Raw genomic sequence first — 19,362 nt, forward strand, 5'->3', positions numbered from 1 at the left:
ACATCCAAAATGTGGATGTTTCTGTGAGAAGGACATCCATGCCTTTGCTATGCCTCCGACACCCATTTATTTATTTGGATTTTGGTGGTGGTAAGGGTTCCCGCATTATCCCAGTGGTAACTAGGAAGCGTGCAGCACTACCCGATTACCGCCAGGAACACACAGACGCTAAAAAAATTAAAAAAAATATGTTGTGCCGGCTATGATGCGTGCTGGGGGTGGGAACTACCTCCGGGCTGCTGTGGTAGCCTGGCGGTACTTCCATTTTAGCGAGCAGTAAGCCCATTTTGGGCATACCACCACTTTGTAAAAGGACCCATCAGTAAGTTCCTTTTTGTTCACTGGCTGTCTTAGCTATTTCTAGTAACAACTTATGCCATAAATTCTCAATAGGATTGAGATCTGGAGACTGTGCTGGCCATGCAATTGCTTCACTGGGTTCTTTTTCTTGCCGTTTGCCACTGTTTTGCTCAATAGCATGGAGCGTTGTCTTCCTGGAAGAAGTGATGGTAGCATGCATTTCTTGAGGATTTCAACGTATTTGTGTGCATTGATCATCCCATCCCAGATCATTACTTTTGCTGGGTTGGGTGCTTAATCTAGAGATTCAGGCACTCTAGTTTATATTCTTCTCCCAGGAACCTCCTTCCAAATATTTTTCCCAAGATTTCCAAGGATGTAGAAAGTGCTTTCATCACTAAACACTTTCTGCCATTCCTTCTTGTTCCAACTGGAGTATTTCTTTCTCCATGGTCTATGCCTCTTTCTCTGGTCATCTGTCAGCAGTGGCTTTGTCCATCTCTCTGCAACCTCTCGGTTCAAATTCCAAGCACAGTTTAAGCGCAAACATCAACTGAGCATTTCTCTTTCCATTCTCTGAACAGTTGAGGAGAGATGTAGCTTCCTGTTGCTCAAGAATATCCTGAGCAACACACAATCCTCTCTTTTCTGTCCTGACTTCTGAGGCCACCCACATTGATACCTATCCTTCATGCTGCCAGTCTCCTTATGCTTTTATATGATTCTTAAGGCTGTACTTTGATTACATCAACTCTTTGCAGCAATCTTCCGACTAGAATACCCCTCCTCATGCCAAAACTACCACACAAACTTAGGGATCCTTTTATAAAGGCGCACTGAAAAATGGCTTGCAGTAGTGTAGGCACGTGTTTTGGACATGTGCAGATCCATTTTTTAGCGCACCTGTAAAAAAGTCCTTTTTAAAAATTTTTGCCAAACATGGACATTCAGCACAATGAAAATTGTCATGCATTGTAATAATCCCCCATGGGCACTCTTATGTGCTGTGCTCCTGTCCAGCTTTACAAGCCCATAGTCAGCACTTACTAGAGCTTTGCCTCTCAGAAAACATAGTAACATAGTAAATGACGGCAGAAAAAGACCTGCAAGGGTCATCCAGTCTGCCCAACAAGACAAACTCGTATGTGCTACTTTTTGTGTATACCCTACTTTGATTTGTACCTGTCCTCTTCAGGGCACAGACCGTATAAGTCTGTCCAGCACTATCCCCGCCTCCCAACCACCAGCCCCGCCTCCCACCACTGGCTCTGGCACAGACCGTATAAGTCTGCCCAGCACTATCCTCGCCTCCCACCACCGGCTGGCTCTGCCACCCAATCTCGGCTAAGCTCCTTAGGATCCATTCCTTCTGAATAGGATTCCTTTATCCCACGTGTGTTTGAATTCTGTTACCGTTTTCATTTCCACCACCTCCCGCGGGAGGGCATTCCAAGCATCCACTACTCTCTCCGTGAAAAAATACTTCCTGACATTTTTCTTGAGTCTGCCCCCCTTCAATCTCATTTCATGTCCTCTCGTTCTACTGCCTTCGCACCTCCGGAAAAGGTTCGTTTACGGATTAATACTTTTCAAATATTTGAACGTCTGTATCATATCACCCCTGTTTCTCCTTTCTTCCAGAGTATACATGTTCAGGTCATCAAGTCTCTCCTCATCAAGCTCAGAGACAGCTCTCTATAGCAACCTGTAATCCCAGTCTCAATGTTTGGGCTCCCCTTTCAACTCAGGGTGACCATTCCTCATTTATCATCATTTCTTAGAATACTTCTGTGAAACATCATTGGGAAACAGGTCACATCTCTGATACTCCTGAGGCACCCCCTGTCACCTTTCTGGGGAATATAACACTTGTTTCTTGGCTTTACCAAATACACAAATCAGCCACACCAGATGCAGATCCACTCTATTAGCATCCCTGATCCAGTCTTGTTGGGAACAATTTCTTTCCACAAACAGTTCCTCTGGCTTTCCTCAACTGAGCCCACTTATTTGGGAGACCTGGGTCTCAATTTAAACACAGCTTCCTCCTCTGGACAGGACTTTCCACTCTCACTGTAACTTTACAGTCCTGTCCTCCACCCCCACGGCTGTTAGTCCAGTTCAATTAGTATTCAGTTCCTTCTGGCCCAATATTCCTTCCACATGGGCTTCTATAACAGTTCTTGGCTCCATTCTACAATATCCATAGCCAGGTAAGTACCTTCTTGGTTTTTAGAGGGATTCTTCTCTCTCAGCTTCTAGGGAGGGGGAGGGGGGTCTCCTTCAGCTGCTTCATTCATTCAGGTCCCCATTTCCTCTCCTCTTTTCGCTCCTCGGAAGGTGCTCTTTATAGGGTGGCTAATAATCCTCCCCACCTCTTTAGGCCCCTCCCCCTGGCTCTGGAAGGGTCTGAAACCTTCTGGGTGCCTTTTCTCTTAAAGGGGATAACCCCTTCCATGGGTCCTCCCCCACCTCTATATGCCTGGCCTTTGCTGGAGCTCCCCCTAGTGACTCTTTCACCATAGTTCACCAGTGTCCCCCTTGGAGCTCCCTCTAGTGGCCAATTCCTGGCATTTTACAAGGTTTCCACTGCAGGAGCACCCTCTGGTGGCCTCTTTAGGGTAGGACGGGTGCTGTGTTTATCACAGCATTCATTTTGGGTCTGAGACCTTACCACCAGCAATTAACTTAGCGGTAAAGACTCACACGGTAACCGGGCAGTAATGACCTATGCGTGCACTTGGCGCATGTCCATTATGTGTGCCTAAAAATAAAAAATATTTTTCAGATGCGTGAATCGGACACATGCCAAAAATGAAATTACCACAAGAGCCATGTGGTAGTCAGGCAGTAACTCCATTTTGGCGCGCGTTGGGCACACATAGACCCTTATGCGGCTTAGTAAAAGGACCTCTAAGTCTTCCTATGACAAATACAGCCTGCACTTTGAATTTATTTTCATCTTTGAGCCACTTTCCAGAATGGCCAACAAGCATTAAAGGGGAGATTCTGTACATGGCGCCTATAAAATCAGTGTGGAAATCAATGCCGACTAAACGTATTCTATAAGTCAGGCCTAGATTTAAGCACAGTATATAGAATACGCATAGTTGATATCTCAGTGTCTAAAACTACGTGCCTTCATTTACACCAGCGAAAATGTGGGGTAAATCCAAGTGCGAAGATTTAGGCACACTAGACCATATTGTATAACTACGCATGTAAATTTCAGAACACCCATGAAATTCCCATTTCCCCACCCATAACCATGCCCATTTTTGCCTACATGCATTAGAAGTTAGGCGCACCGCATTACAGAATACGGAAGTTGTGCGCGTACATTCTAATTATTGCCAATTAGTGCTCATCATTGCTTGTTAAGAGCGATTATCCACACTGATTAGCTTGTTAAGCCAATTAAGTTATATGAGTTATAGAATACGCTTGGATTTCAGCACGGATCTCTAAATGAGCTATGTAGAATCTGGGAATAAATGTTTTGGTAATTCCTGCCAAATTTTATACTGTCTACTGCCTAAATTTATTCTGTCTGAGCTTTGCTTCTAGCTACACTGAGATTGGCTAAATGTTCTGCATTTCTATTGGAAGACAATCCTATTTGATTGGTCCATTTCAATCCAGTTTGGCACAGAATCCATGCTTTCTACAAACTCTACAATACATCTGACATAACACGAATAAGGTTCCATAACGTTTCATAAACCTTTCAAAATGAATTCCATAATTTCTGAATGAAATGATGTATGCTACATTTATGTTTCTGAGAGCAAACTAAACATGTAAAGTTTTGCTTAAGTGATGCAAAACCTTTTCACAGAACTGTAAATTAAATTAAAATTATCCTCCAAGCCTCCTGAATATTTTGTGATGTTGACCATAAAAGGGCATATTTGTCAACCAAATTTGCCCATGTGTGATTACCTATTAGGCTGTCACAGGTCTTAGTCTTTTGATCTTTTCCTTCTTCTGCCATTAAGGCTCTTTGGAAAACCACAGAGGCTTTCTTCCCCTAACTTTTATAGTTAAGTGCTTGTGCAATGCCTCCTAAAATAGTTCCCCATTATAAACAGGCTATGCAAAAAGCCTGAGGCTGAGGCGTGAGACCCCTAAAAGGCTAAGTTGGAGCTGGAACCCTCCTTAGATATAGTTACTAGATCTAAGAGTCAAATCTTCAATGGAGTCCTAACAGATGAGTGTAAAAGTTGTGCAGTGTGGAAGCATTGCAATTTAATAGCTAATTTGGGTGTGATATGCATTCTGTGTACACTACATTTGTACAGTTTGAAGTGTACTACTGCTTTGTTGTGTGTCAGGTTTGTCTTGTGTAGTTTTGTTGTGATAGCTGGTACTGTGTGGTGTCCTATCAAAGGTGAAATCTTTCCCAATGCTACAAACACAATTTGGATTGTATCCAAATCAACCATTTCATTGGATACAGTTACAACATTTTATGACATCCAATTGTTGTTCAAGTTCACTATAAGTACACTTCAACCCTCCCTATTTCAATTTATCATCTCAGCTTATCAAAAAGGACATGTCGCATCTCAACTTTATAAATTTTTAATTAAATCAACCTTTAAAGAAAAGACAGGTCTTCGTTCAGTATGGGAATCTGATCTACATTGTTCTCTTACTAATCATCAGTGGAGTACTTTTTGGAATAAAACAAGTAAACCCATTTCTTCATCAATCTTCCTCCAATCTCATTTTCTTCTACATCATAGAATCTTATGGACTCCTCAAAAAAAATGAAGGTTGCAGGTCTGTCGAAAGATAACATATGTTGGTCATGAAATGAACATCAAGATACTCTTCTCCATTTAATCATTGAATGCCTTTGTACCAATTTATTTTGGACCAAAGTATGGCAAGTTATTTCATCCATATTTAACTTTACTGAAATTATGACTCCTAAAAAGATTATCTTTGGTTCATTGACATTAGACCAGTCTTTAGATGTTCACAAATCTATACTTTTTTACACATTGATAGCTATTACCCTTAAATATGTATACTATCGAATTGGAAGAATAATTCACAATTTAATATACATTTTTGGTGGAATAATGTCTTACAAATTCATACAGTGGGGGAAATAAGTATTTGATCCCTTGCTGATTTTGTAAGTTTGCCCACTGACAAAGACATGAGCAGCCCATAATTGAAGGGTAGGTTATTGGTAACAGTGAGAGATAGCACATCACAAATTAAATCCGGAAAATCACATTGTGGAAAGTATATGAATTTATTTGCATTCTGCAGAGGGAAATAAGTATTTGATCCCCCACCAACCAGTAAGAGATCTGGCCCCTACAGACCAGGTAGATGCTCCAAATCAACTCGTTACCTGCATGACAGACAGCTGTCGGCAATGGTCACCTGTATGAAAGACACCTGTCCACAGACTCAGTGAATCAGTCAGACTCTAACCTCTACAAAATGGCCAAGAGCAAGGAGCTGTCTAAGGATGTCAGGGACAAGATCATACACCTGCACAAGGCTGGAATGGGCTACAAACCATCAGTAAGACGCTGGGCGAGAAGGAGACAACTGTTGGTGCCATAGTAAGAAAATGGAAGAAGTACAAAATGACTGTCAATCGACAAAGATCTGGGGCTCCACGCAAAATCTCACCTCGTGGGGTATCCTTGATCATGAGGAAGGTTAGAAATCAGCCTACAACTACAAGGGGGGAACTTGTCAATGATCTCAAGGCAGCTGGGACCACTGTCACCACGAAAACCATTGGTAACACATTACGACATAACGGATTGCAATCCTGCAGTGCCCGCAAGGTCCCCCTGCTCCGGAAGGCACATGTGACGGCCCGTCTGAAGTTTGCCAGTGAACACCTGGATGATGCCGAGAGTGATTGGGAGAAGGTGCTGTGGTCAGATGAGACAAAAATTGAGCTCTTTGGCATGAACTCAACTCGCCGTGTTTGGAGGAAGAGAAATGCTGCCTATGACCCAAAGAACACCGTCCCCACTGTCAAGCATGGAGGTGGAAATGTTATGTTTTGGGGGTGTTTCTCTGCTAAGGGCACAGGACTCACCGCATCAATGGGAGAATGGATGGGGCCATGTACCGTACAATTCTGAGTGACAACCTCCTTCCCTCCGCCAGGGCCTTAAAAATGGGTCGTGGCTGGGTCTTCCAGCACGACAATGACCCAAAACATACAGCCAAGGCAACAAAGGAGTGGCTCAGGAAGAAGCACATTAGGGTCATGGAGTGGCCTAGCCAGTCACCAGACCTTAATCCCATTGAAAACTTATGGAGGGAGCTGAAGCTGCGAGTTGCCAAGCGACAGCCCAGAACTCTTAATGATTTAGAGATGATCTGCAAAGAGGAGTGGACCAAAATTCCTCCTGACATGTGTGCAAACCTCATCATCAACTACAGAAGACGTCTGACCGCTGTGCTTGCCAACAAGGGTTTTGCCACCAAGTATTAGGTCTTGTTTGCCAGAGGGATCAAATACTTATTTCCCTCTGCAGAATGCAAATAAATTCATATACTTTCCACAATGTGATTTTCCGGATTTAATTTGTGATGTGCTATCTCTCACTGTTACCAATAACCTACCCTTCAATTATGGGCTGCTCATGTCTTTGTCAGTGGGCAAACTTACAAAATCAGCAAGGGATCAAATACTTATTTCCCCCACTGTAGATATTCAGCCAATACTGGTAATTTTCAGATATCTAATTATAAAATTTGGTTAGCTTTACAACACGTTTTGGAGTCAAATCCAACTAACTAACCACCTGAGCATAACACCTAAGTCCTTTTATTTTTCTCTTTTTTTTTAATTCACGTCTCCTCTTTTTTTTTTGTTTTACCTACTATTCATATTCTTATAACTTCCATTAAAGTGCATTTCAATTTCATTTGTATATTTGTTGAGATTGTGTATTCTTTCAATTCAAACTTTTGTACTCTAACTTTATTCAATTTTTTCCAGTTACGTGTCTTATTATTCTACATTGTCAATACATTTATAAGAAAGAACTAGGCAACCATGTTAGATGGGGGCCGAAGGCCAGCGAAGGATATGGAGGGGAGGAAGGGCTAGGGGAGAAGAAGGTGTAAGCTCTAGAAGGAAGAAAACAGATAAGAAAGACAAGGCACTGATATTTAACTCTGATAATATGGCTGTTGTAGAGGCCATTAATAGGTTGTCAGCCAATACAGTTCCTACCATTAACTTATTAAGAAATTGTACAGCAATGTCTGTGTTATAATGTAGTAATTAAAGCAAAACACACACCACGTCAGTATAAACACTCCGGATGGAAAGTCACTTCTGGGGTGCACAAACGCCGATGGTCAAATTAAAATCTCTATTGCATCAGCAGTTTAATAATCAAACGTCCAAGCTCGACATGACATAAGTCTCTCTGCCAATGTTTGGCTGAGTTGTGCTTGCCAACATCATGAGGCATTTTCTAAAATATATTCCATCCATTATTATAAAATACAAGTTTTTTCCATTTTACCCAAATACTTAAAATTTTTCTTCTAGAAAAAATTGTTCTGGTTTAAAATAATGGTAAACAAAATATTTCCCCCAATATTTTTTTTCCTCAGGTTTTCACTTCTCCATATACAAACGATATAGAGATGAATGTTTCTACAACCCTGCGCTCTCAACATATGTTGCATGTTATTTTTTAAAAAACCTTTCTGATCTCATCTCTAGTGAATCTCACTGTTTCATATTTCAGTGAAATACAAAGACCGACTCTGATCATAGGTGCCATATTTTGTTGAATTTGTCTTTCAGGATTACTTCACAGACTTAATCACCAACAGCAGCATAAGTTATTTCAAAATGTCGAAGCGACTCTACCCTCATAGGCCCATAATGATGGTTATCAGTCATGCTGCACCCCATGGGCCAGAGGACTCTGCTCCACAATATTCACAGCTCTTTCCAAATGCTTCCCAACACATGTAAGTAACATGCAGAATGCCTCCAGTTCTACAGTTTTGTACAGTTTGCTCGCCTTTTTGATGCTGCTTTTAATTCCTAACCCTTATTCACTTGTTCAGAACCCTTATGTTATCATCCTCACTTTAATATTCCCTTATCTCTTGTTTGTCCTGTTTGTCTTAATTAGATTGTAAGCTCTGTCGAGCAAGGACTGTCTCTTCATGTTCAAGTGTACAGCGCTGCGTATGTCTAGTAGCGCTATAGAAATGATAAGTAGTAGTAGTAGTAGATTCCCCTGATTGTATTGAAAAGCTAAGGTCAGAAGGTGATAAGACATAGGCCTTTTTAAACATAATGGAGGGGATTTCAGATTTCGCTCTTGCTTTTTTCAGTAGTTCAAAGTGAGTTACATTACATAAGTACATAAGTAATGCCATACTGGGAAAAGACCAAGGGTCCATCGAGCCCAGCATCCTGTCCACGACAGCAGCCAATCCAGGCCAAGGGCACCTGGCAAGCTTCCCAAACGTACAAACATTCTATACATGTTATTCCTGGAATTGTGGATTTTTCCCAAGTCCATTTAGTAGCGGTTTATGGACTTGTCCTTTAGGAAACCGTCCAACCCCTTTTTAAACTCTGCTAAGCTAACCGCCTTCACCACTTTCTCCGGCAACGAATTCCAGAGTTTAATTACACGTTGGGTGAAGAAAGATTTTCTCCGATTTGTTTTAAATTTACTACACTGTAGTTTCATCGCATGCCCCCTAGTCCTAGTATTTTTGGAAAGCGTGAACAGACGCTTCACATCCACCTGTTCCACTCCACTCATTATTTTATATACCTCTATCATGTCTCCCCTCAGCCGTCTCTTCTCCAAGCTGAATAGCCCTAGCCTCCTTAATCTTTCTTCATAGGGAAGTCGTCCCATCCCCGCTATCATTTTAGTCGCCCTTCTCTGCACCTTTTCCAATTCTACTATATCTTTCTTGAGATGCGGCGACCAGAATTAAACACAATACTCAAGGTGCGGTCGCACCATGGAGCGATACAACGGCATTATAACATCCTCACACCTGTTTTCCATACCTTTCCTAATAATACCCAACATTCTATTCGCTTTCCTAGCCGCAGAAGGTTTCAGTGTATTATCGACGACGACACCCAGATCCCTTTCTTGGTCCGTAACTCCTAACGTGGAACCTTGCATGACGTAGCTATAATTCGGGTTCTTTTTTCCCCACATGCATCACCTTGCACTTGCTCACATTAAACGTCATCTGCCATTTAGCCACCCAGTCTCCCAGTCTCGTAAGGTCGCGATTTAACAACTTTGAATAACTTTGTGTCATCAGCAAATTTAGTTACCTCGCTAGTTACTCCCATCTCTAAATCATTTATAAAAAATATATTAAAAAGCAGCGGTCCTAGCACAGACCCCTGAGGAACCCCACTAACTACCCTTCTCCATTGTGAATACTGCCCATTTAACCCCACTCTGTGTTTCCTATCCTTTAACCAGTTTTTAATCCACAATAGGACATTTCCTCCTATCCCATGACCCTCCAATTTCCTCTGTAGCCTTTCATGAGGTACCTTGTCAAACGCCTTTTGGAAATCCAGATACACAGTATCAACCGGTTCCCCTTTGTCCACATGTTTGTTTACTCCTTCAAAGAATTAAAGTAAATTGGTCAGGCAAGATTTCCCCACACAAAAGCCGTGCTGACTCTGTCTCAGTAATCCATGTCCTCGGATGTGCTCTGTAATTTTGTTTTAATAATAGCCTCTACCATTTACCCCGGCACTGACGTCAGACTCACCGGTCTTTAATTTCCCGGATCTCCCCTGGAGCCTTTTTTAAAAATCGGTGTTACATTGGCCACCCTCCAATCTTCCGGTACCATGCTCGATTTTAAGGATAAGTTGCATATCCCTAGCAGTAGCTCCGCAAGCTCATTTTTCAGTTCTATCAGTACTCTAGTATGAATACCATCCGGTCCAGGAGATTTGCTACTCTTCAGTTTGCTGAACTGCCCCATTACGTCCTCCAGGTTTACTGTGAAGTCAGTACGTTTCTCTGACTCGTCCGCTTGAAATACCATTTCCGACACCGGTATCCCACCCAATTCTTCCTCGTTGAAGACCGAAGCAAAGAATTCATTCAGTCTCTCCGCTACGTCTTTGTCTTCCTTGATCGCCCCTTTTACAATTATTAGAATTTACGTTCACATCTCACTAAGTGTATTTTATAAGGCGGAGTGCCTAACTTCTAACACTCGCAGGCAAAAAAGGGCAAGATTATAGGCTGGGAAACGGGTGTTTTGTGGGCATTCCAAAATTTACACGTGTAGTTATAGAATATGACCCAGTGCGCCTAAATCTACATGCTGGGATTTACGCCATGTTTTCATTGGTATAAATAGATGTTCTTAGTTTTAGGTGCTGGGATATAAACTATGTGCTTCCTATATACCACGCCACTTATAGAATATGCTTAGGCAAAAATGTTTCCATGTGGATTTTTTAAAGCACTGTATATAGAATCCCCCATTATATATATATATATATATATGAAATGTTAGTGGCCGTACTTTTCAAAGTAGCTCAAATAGCAATGTACTTCCTTCCTGACCATCACATGTAGTTATATATTTAGGATAGTTCTCGAACCATTCAGTATATGAAGTATTAAAGCAGCAGCTTACTGAACTATGAGTGTTTTGTCAAACAAAACACTTTTCCCATGTGTGTACCTAGTTCACCTCGGCTAATTCCTTGTCAAAGGCTACTGGTTAGAGCGGCAGGCTGGGAATGAGGGAAGTCAGGGTTTACATTCCACTGATGCTCCTTGTGATCTTGGACAAGTCACTTAAACTTCTTTATTTAGGTACAAAAACTTAGGGGACAGTTCTATAGAGGGGCACTTTTTTGTTGTTGTTTTGTTACATTTGTATCCTGTGTTTTTCCCACTCATGGCAGGCTCAATGTGGCTTACATGGGGCAATGGAGGGTTAAGTGACTTGCCCAGAGTCACAAGGAGCTGCCTGTGCCTGAAGTGGGAATTGAACTCAGTTCCTCAGTTCCCCAGGACCAAAGTCCACCACCCTAACCACTAGGCCACTCCTAGGCCACTCCTAGAGGACCTATTTTATAACAGCACTAGCCGTTAAGCACGTTAAAACGGGCGAGATTTGTGTTTTGCAAAATGTAATAATTCTCACCTCCATCCATCCATGTCCTGCAAACCTCCTCTCTCCTCTGCCCTCCCCCCATATCCACCAGCCCTCCTGTATCCCCTGGCTGACCCCTGTCCACCAACCCTCCTCTTTCCCTTAGCCTCCCCCCGTCCACCAACCCTGCTCTCTCCCATGCCCTCCCCCCATGTCCAGCAACCCTCCTCTCTCCCCTGCTCTCCCCCATGTCCAGCAACCCTCCTCTCTCTCCTATGCCCTCCCCTCCATCCATCCATGTCCAGCAACCCTGCTCTCCCCTGCCCTCCCCCCATGTCCAGCAGCCCTCCTGTCTCCCCTGGCCTCACCCCGTCCACCGACCCTCCTCTCTCCCCTGTCCTCCCCCCAAATCCAGCAACCCTCCTCTTTCCCTTGGCCTCCACCTCTGCTCTCTCCCCTGCCCTCCCCCCATGTCCAGTAACCCTCCTCTCTCCCCCTGCCCTCCCCCCATGTCCAGCTACCCTCCTCGCCGCCGCTCCATCCCCCCCCCCTTCGTGCCGGGCCCCCTGCACTGACATGAGAGCGCCTCTCACCGCCGTGTGAAAGCACTGCAGGCAGCAGCAGAGCTTCCACACGGAGGTGAGAGGCGCTGTCATGTCAGTGCAGGGGGCCCGATACAAAGGGGGCGGGAGCGGTGTCGGGGATGTGGGGTGGAGGTTGGTGCACCGGCAATGTTGCTTCGTCTCCAGGCTCCAGCGGCAGCGTCATTTCCCTCTCTGTTCCGCCCTTTGACGTCATCACGTCTTGACGCGAGGGCGGGACACAGAGGGAAGTCTCTACTGCGCATTTGCGGGTGAGTCGGTCACTTGTCATTTATATGTTTGATCTGGGCACCCAGATTCCATTGTGGAATGCTAGCATAAACACACATAGGTATACCCACTGATGCCAGGTGAATGACAGGTGTAAATGCGTGTGCCAATGTGCGGCAAGCAACGAGTACAACTTACAATTTCTCTCAAATTGTGTGCATAAGTGTGAGACACGCCCAAGCTCCACCTACGTGTATACCCCCCCTTACAGCTACATGCCAGGGACCAGATTCTATATATGGCTCCTTAAAAAAAAACATGCTTAGCGCTATTCTGTAAACCTCATCTTAAGTTAGGTGCGGTTTACAGAATATGAGTAGCACCCATTCCTGTAACTAAAATTTAGGCACGACCATTTATGCCAACTGAAACCTGGTGCAAATGTCCACGCCTAACTTAGGCATGGATCAGGCATATTCTATAACAGTGCATGTAATTTTTAGGAAAACACACGACTCACTTATGCCCTTCCCATGGCCATGTTCCCTTTTGAGATCTGCGCATTAGAATTTACGCACACCACTTTACTACTACTACTACTACTATTTAGCATTTCTATAGCGCTACAAGGCATACGCAGCGCTGCACAAACATAGAAGAAAGACAGTCCCTGCTCAAAGAGCTTACAATCTAATAGACAAAAAGTAAAGTAAGTTAATCAAATCAATTATTGTGTACAGGAAGGAGGAGGGGTAAGTGGAGGCAGGTGGTTACGAGTCAAAAGCAATGTTAAAGAGGTGGGCTTTCAGTCTAGATTTAAAGTTAGAAAGTTGTGTGAGTAAATTATAATTAGTACCAATAATTGCTTGTTAGTGGCCAATTATCAGTGCTGATTAGCTTGTTGAACAATTAAGTTGTGTGCGCAGATTGGCCACACAGCCCAATTGCAAGCATAATATTAGTTGCTGTATAGAAATCCGGGGGAATGCCACTTATGCATAACCTTATAGAATAGCATTTAGGGCCAGGGCTGGTGTTAGACATTCATAGGCCCAGGGCAGAAATCGGAGGGGTAGCCCAAAAGCTGGCCTTCAGCCTATCCTTCGTTTAGCTTGAGGCTTATGGTATGGGGACCCAGGGCAATTGCCCTGTTTGCCCTGTTTGCCAACCCCTAACACTGACCCTGTTTAGGGCACTTGTACATGTAAATAGTACCAGGTGCAAAGTTACAGAATTGCCTTTTTAGATTGTACCTAAGGCAATGGGGACAGGAAAATACCTCCATCCCTCCTCCCTCCCTCCCTCCTTTCAAGTTCCAGGCCCCCTCCCTCCGAATTTTAAAAGTCATCTTACCTCGTCGGGGTTATGGCAGCAGCAGCGGTGAAAAGCGTGCAGGCTCGGCGCTTAGTTCAATCTTCCCTTCTCTCTCTCTCTCAGCTCTGGTCCCACCCCCGAGGGCCGCGGGACTTAGCAGGGCTGCTTCCTGAGGTTGGCAGCAAATCCAGAAATTCAATGTTAGGGCTGTATCCAGCGACTGGCATTGAATTTCTGGGGGGTGGGGGGGGGGGGGGTTAGAGCAATCTGAACATAGCCGGTGAAGCCAATATTCATCGGCTGACTGGGTAAGTTTTATAGCATATCTCTATATATTTCCTATGTTATGAACTTCTATGTGCTATTATCAGAGGAAAAAGCCTCAACAGACTCCAGAAACTTAGCTCTAAGGCTATCAATTCTTAGGAGTTCTATCTGTCATCACAGGCTTAAAAAACCTCCTCTTCTTTATTGTTTATATATTTATAAAGAGTCAAAACTCCACTTATCTTAAGTTTGACTCGACGTTGCTTCTCCTTAACGCTCAGTCTTTCCTTGTCATAGCCGACTCTGGTCCAGGTTTCGGTGTCTTTCCACTTCCTGCTTCAGGGTCTGTGAGCCTGGCGTATTATACAGCAACTTTCTGGCCGCTAAACTTAGCCAATTAGCCAGTGATTATTGGCACTAACAGCCTAATTCTATATATGGTACTCAAAACTGTGTGTGGAAATTTGGGCATGCACCTAATTTCTGTGTGCAATTTAATTGAAAAACAAGCCAATTAGTGCTGATAATTGGGCACTAATAATAAATTAGTGCTAATTGGCATCAGTTCATATTTACGTGCACATTTTTAGGCACCTGGATCCACACATAAATTTTATGCATGGATCCGAAAAATAGGTGTGGCCATGGGAGGGGCATGGGTAGATTGGGGGCGTTCGTGGAATATACATGCAGTTTTATAGGATAAGGGAGATCTGCACATAATTTAGGCATGAGAATTTACACCAGGTTTTTCTTTTGGGGGGGAGGGGGAAATATCTTTATTGATACCAACAGCATACAATGGAACACAGCACGTAGGCAAACAAATGCTATACTTCTGAAAACACGACAGTCAAGGGAACAAAACCCCCAAAGCAAACAGCTCAGAGGGAATCAGTGATGTAATGACCCCTTGATTTTATCAATAACAGCCATTGGCTTATTTTATAATAGATCACTTCAAAATATCTACAACTCAACCATTCAAATGGAAAATAACTTTTCAAAAGCAAACATGTGGTTACAAATATTCTGGCAAATAAACTATAACTTCATCTTGTGACTGTCTCAACTATTCAAAAGAGGAAATTTAAAAATATGTATAAAGGAGGAAACAGCCTCTGTATATCTGCGGTCTAAATTCAATGTTGCTTCAACACTCACAGAACACTTCTTCATCAGCTGAAAAAAATCTCCAATTATAAATTTCTTTGCTTTCCTCTTCTTTAATTTTACATTTTTGAACTTTTATCCATACTGTTAATAGAATCATTGGATGTAGCAGTTTTCCAAATCTGTTCACAAAACCATGGGAGCTGACACTTATCTTTTGTATCTATAAGTTCCGACAGGGTCCCGTTTCACCCATCAATTGCAGTAGGCTTTATCAAGGCAATCCCAGGTGTAGTAACTCCCAATGTTCACATCTAAGAATCAAACAGTCAAGATTAAAATCCACATTCTTAAATGGTCACAATCCTGGAAATTTTATCAGTTCAGCTATGAAAAGCATTTAACAAGGCAAAAAAAACAAACAAACAAGGGAGGTATTCCGCAAGCTGGTGCAATCACTAGTACTGAGCCATCTGGATTACTGCAATTCCATTTATGCAGGATGCAAAGCAAAAACCATTACGAAACTCCAGACTGCCCAGAACACCGCAGCCAGACTCATATTCGGAAAGGCGAAATGTAAGAGCGCCAAACCCCTCAGAGAAAAATTACATTGGCTTCCATTAAAAGATCGAATTGCATTCAAAATCTGCACCTTAACTGATAAAATCATCCATGGAGAGGCCCCATCATACATATCAGATCTAATTGACTTACCAGCACGAAATACCAAAAGTTCATCACGTACCCTCCTAAACCTCCACTACCCCAATTGCAGAGGACTTAAATACAAATCAATACTCACATCTACCTTCACATACCTCTGTACACAATCATGGAATAAATTACCGAATATTATAAAAAGAGCACACGACTTGACAACCTTCCGGAAGTTACTGAAGACGCACCTGTTCGAAGAGACTTACAAAAAGAATCCTCCTTAATGATTTGATTCCAATCTATACCAGAACCAACTAGTACTGATCCCTTCTAATTTGATTATTTTAATCATATTATCATTATTGATCATTATATCTTAACCTGCTCTCACTTATATGTTATGTATTATCATTCTATTGACCCTATTTACCTGATTTCTTACACATTAATCTCTACTCTGTTAATGGTGATGCCTTTGCAATATAATGTAAGCCACATTGAGCCTGCAAATAGGTGGGAAAATGTGGGGTACAAATGCAGCAAATAATAAAAGCTCCACGACTGACTATTATCATTGCCAGACACAGTCTTGTTCCAAATTATCTTATTCATTCAAAATATTCATTGCGGTCAAACATTCTTTCAAAACTTCTTTCAAAACTTCAGTGGGAACAAAAATGCTTACTTGTACAATCGCCGCATTCTTCTTTGACGCCAGCATAAATTTGTCGGTATTCAAACATGGCGCCCTTACTTAAAAGGACGCTAATTAAATCATGACATTTGCAGAACACTAAAGATTTAAAGGAACACTGCCCATGCATGTAATTTAAAAATCCAGCATTGTTCTAACTGAAGAAGATGCCTTGCCCTATCTCCTCCTCTAATATTGGTTTCTACTTGATCAATTACAAAACATCGAAATTGAGTAAATTCATGTTTAGTTAAACTACAGTGCGCCACTAATTGAGATCCTATTTTTAACCTCTTAATGCAGGGTTTATGTTCTAACAATCTGATGTGTAACTTCTGTGTGGTTTTTCCCACATATGTTCTGTTACAGGGACATTGTAGAATGTATACCACAAAATCTGAGCCACAATCAGTTTTATAAAGTATCTCTGTTGATCAACTCGGTTTATAAATTCTTCACATTCAATGGTCATATCGCATGTACTGCACCCCCCACATTTAAAGTGTCCTCGCGGTTGCCTATAGGTTGCTGTCTCAACTGTTCTGGACACAACATTTCCTTCAAATTTTGTCCCCAAGAAAAAGCTAAACAAACACTACTGTGTTGAAATAGAGGTTGCATGATTTAATTAGCTCTAGCATTAGTGCGCCTATAGAGCAGCTTAGTAAATAGGGCCTTTAGTGTACAACCTGAAAACAAAATAATTGAAAAAGACTGAATTTATGGCTGCACTATAAATGGTCTTACTGTACAGGGAAGTCCTGCATTAAAGACGCACTAAGTTTGACATTCTTGCTGTACACCACCTTGAGTGAATTCCTTCAAAAAGGTGGAGTAGAAATGCTTACTGAAATCAGAATAGCATATGTAAAGTCAATCCTGCCATTTAGCAGTAATAAATTTTTAAAATATGTATATAAGGGACCGTCAGAGCAGGATTGCCTTTCTAAGGGGGTTGTTTACTAAAGCTTAACTTGAGTTTTATTCCTATGGGCCCCACTGCAGATAACTTGAGCTAAGCTTTAGTAAACAACCCCCTAAAATAGAATGTGCCATTGGTAGAACATATTTAATGCATGTATATACCTGGCAATATCTGCATCTAAAACATTGTTTATATGCCTTTTTATTATTATTTTGCTTGTAAATTACTCCCTTTCAATCTTACTTAGCAGCAGAAGTCATCCACTCAGGTTTCCTGGAGTCTTAGGGGTCCTTTTCCAAAGGCTCGCTATCAGTTTTAGCATGCAGTAAAAAAATAAGCACGCACTAAACATTACAGGCTCTCATATGTTTCTATGGGTGTCTCTAGTGTTTAGTGTGCACTAAAACGCTAGTACACATGTGGAAAAGATCCCCAAGTATATCATTTTTTGCAGTGTATTAGTACGCTGCCTACCAAAGTGGTTAAGAGTGACGCTGTCTGTAAATTTTGCACTTCACTAACCCAAGATCTCTCCTTTGTGTTTTATCAGTACACCTAGCTACAACTATGCGCCTAACATGGATAAGCACTGGATCATGCAGTATACTGGACCCATGTTGCCAATCCACATGGAGTTTACCAATGCTCTACAACGCAAAAGGCTCCAGACATTGATGTCTGTGGACGACTCCGTAGAAAAGGTGAAATCCCTAAATATTTTATGAAAATTGGTCTTAGTAACTTGTATTCTGTAACTGTCACCTGTAACATAAAAACAACGCAAGATCTAACCATCTTCTGAAGGCTACTGAAAACAGATCTTTTCAAGAAGGCATACCATCAACATCCATCTTAAATGCTAAACAATAATATTATACACGATCTATACAAAACCGAACTTTTATCGCCTGACTGTTTAACCTCTTTCAAGCACTACCACTTTAAACCTTATGCCGAACAGGGTCTCTCTATAGCTGAGGACCTAATGTATGTTACAACCCAATTTATTACTCAGGAACCTTCTTGCAATACCGTAATGTATTCTTCTTTACCATGTATGTACGCACATGATATATATATATATACCATGATCTGTTCCATATATATTATGTTTCCATGTATGTTACCATGAATGTATGCACCTTAACGCAATACCATCTGTAATCCTGTTAACCGGAAATGGCAACCGCCATTACGGCAAATGTAAGCCACATTGAGACTGCAAATAGGTGGGAAAATGTGGGATACAAATGCTACAAATAAATAAATAAAAATAATAAATAACATATACATCCATCTAAAACATAGAGGGGGAAACTCTGTAAATGACAATGAAAATTAAACACCGATAAAATTTGACGCTCGATTCTATTCAATAAAGGGCACTCTGGGATAAACACTCTTTTTTTAGAATAGTGTTGAGCACTAAAAGCTACACTCAACTTTGGGTGTGAGGACTTACGCCAGTTGATACCTGTAAATTCTGGCAGATCCCCGCTATTATGTAATACTTCGCACATCTTTTGTGAATGCTTCTGACCTGCTCATGCCCTTCCTATGGCCACACCCCCTTTTGCGTTGCCTGCAATACAATTTAGGTGCCTGTTGTTACAAAATAGCTCACAGCCAGTTCGTTGATCAAATCATAATAAGTGCCAATTAAGTGCTTGTTAACTCCAATAATTAAATCATTGGAGCATTAACTAATTATTTTAGAGCGCCGATTGGCGATCTTTACAGAATCCAGGGGATAGAGTGCTGTTACAAATTTTTTGGCCCATTGTATTCAAATCTCATTTCCTATATTTCAAGTATTTGTGTGCATGCTGGTTGCTTTATGTAAAACTATCCTACTGAAGTCCACATGATGCCCCATGGAGAAATTAGGATGTGGACATAAATACGAATATTTTGATACCTCAGATATCAAAGATTTTGCTTGTGTGGTTTTTTGTATCTTGCAAGCCATTCCCCACCAGCCTTAAAATGCTCCCTTTTCATTTTCCCTCTCTTCCCCCTCATCAGCTGTACGTCTTCCCAGATGGCTTGTGAACATCTACCACAGAGGTAGAGGGGAGGCCATGAAGTAACCTTCAGCTGGTCAGATTATCAGAGTACAAGCACAAAACCATAAGCACTTA

General features: G+C 42.0%; 1 protein-coding gene across 4 annotated transcripts in view; it reads left to right on the forward strand.

Moving 5' to 3' along the window:
• SULF1 (sulfatase 1) overlaps positions 1–19,362 on the forward strand; it is a 317,465-nt gene that overhangs the window by 173,089 nt on the left and 125,014 nt on the right. For all 4 annotated transcript variants that reach the window (XM_030215333.1, XM_030215349.1, XM_030215358.1 and 1 more), the window contains 2 exons: positions 8,114–8,283; positions 17,772–17,922. In XM_030215333.1, coding sequence (XP_030071193.1) covers positions 8,114–8,283; positions 17,772–17,922 — 321 coding nt within the window. The remainder of the gene's footprint in view (positions 1–8,113; positions 8,284–17,771; positions 17,923–19,362) is intronic.

This window comes from Microcaecilia unicolor, chromosome 1 (genome assembly GCF_901765095.1).
Source record: "Microcaecilia unicolor chromosome 1, aMicUni1.1, whole genome shotgun sequence".
In the NCBI taxonomy this organism is placed as follows: Eukaryota; Metazoa; Chordata; class Amphibia; order Gymnophiona; family Siphonopidae; genus Microcaecilia; species Microcaecilia unicolor.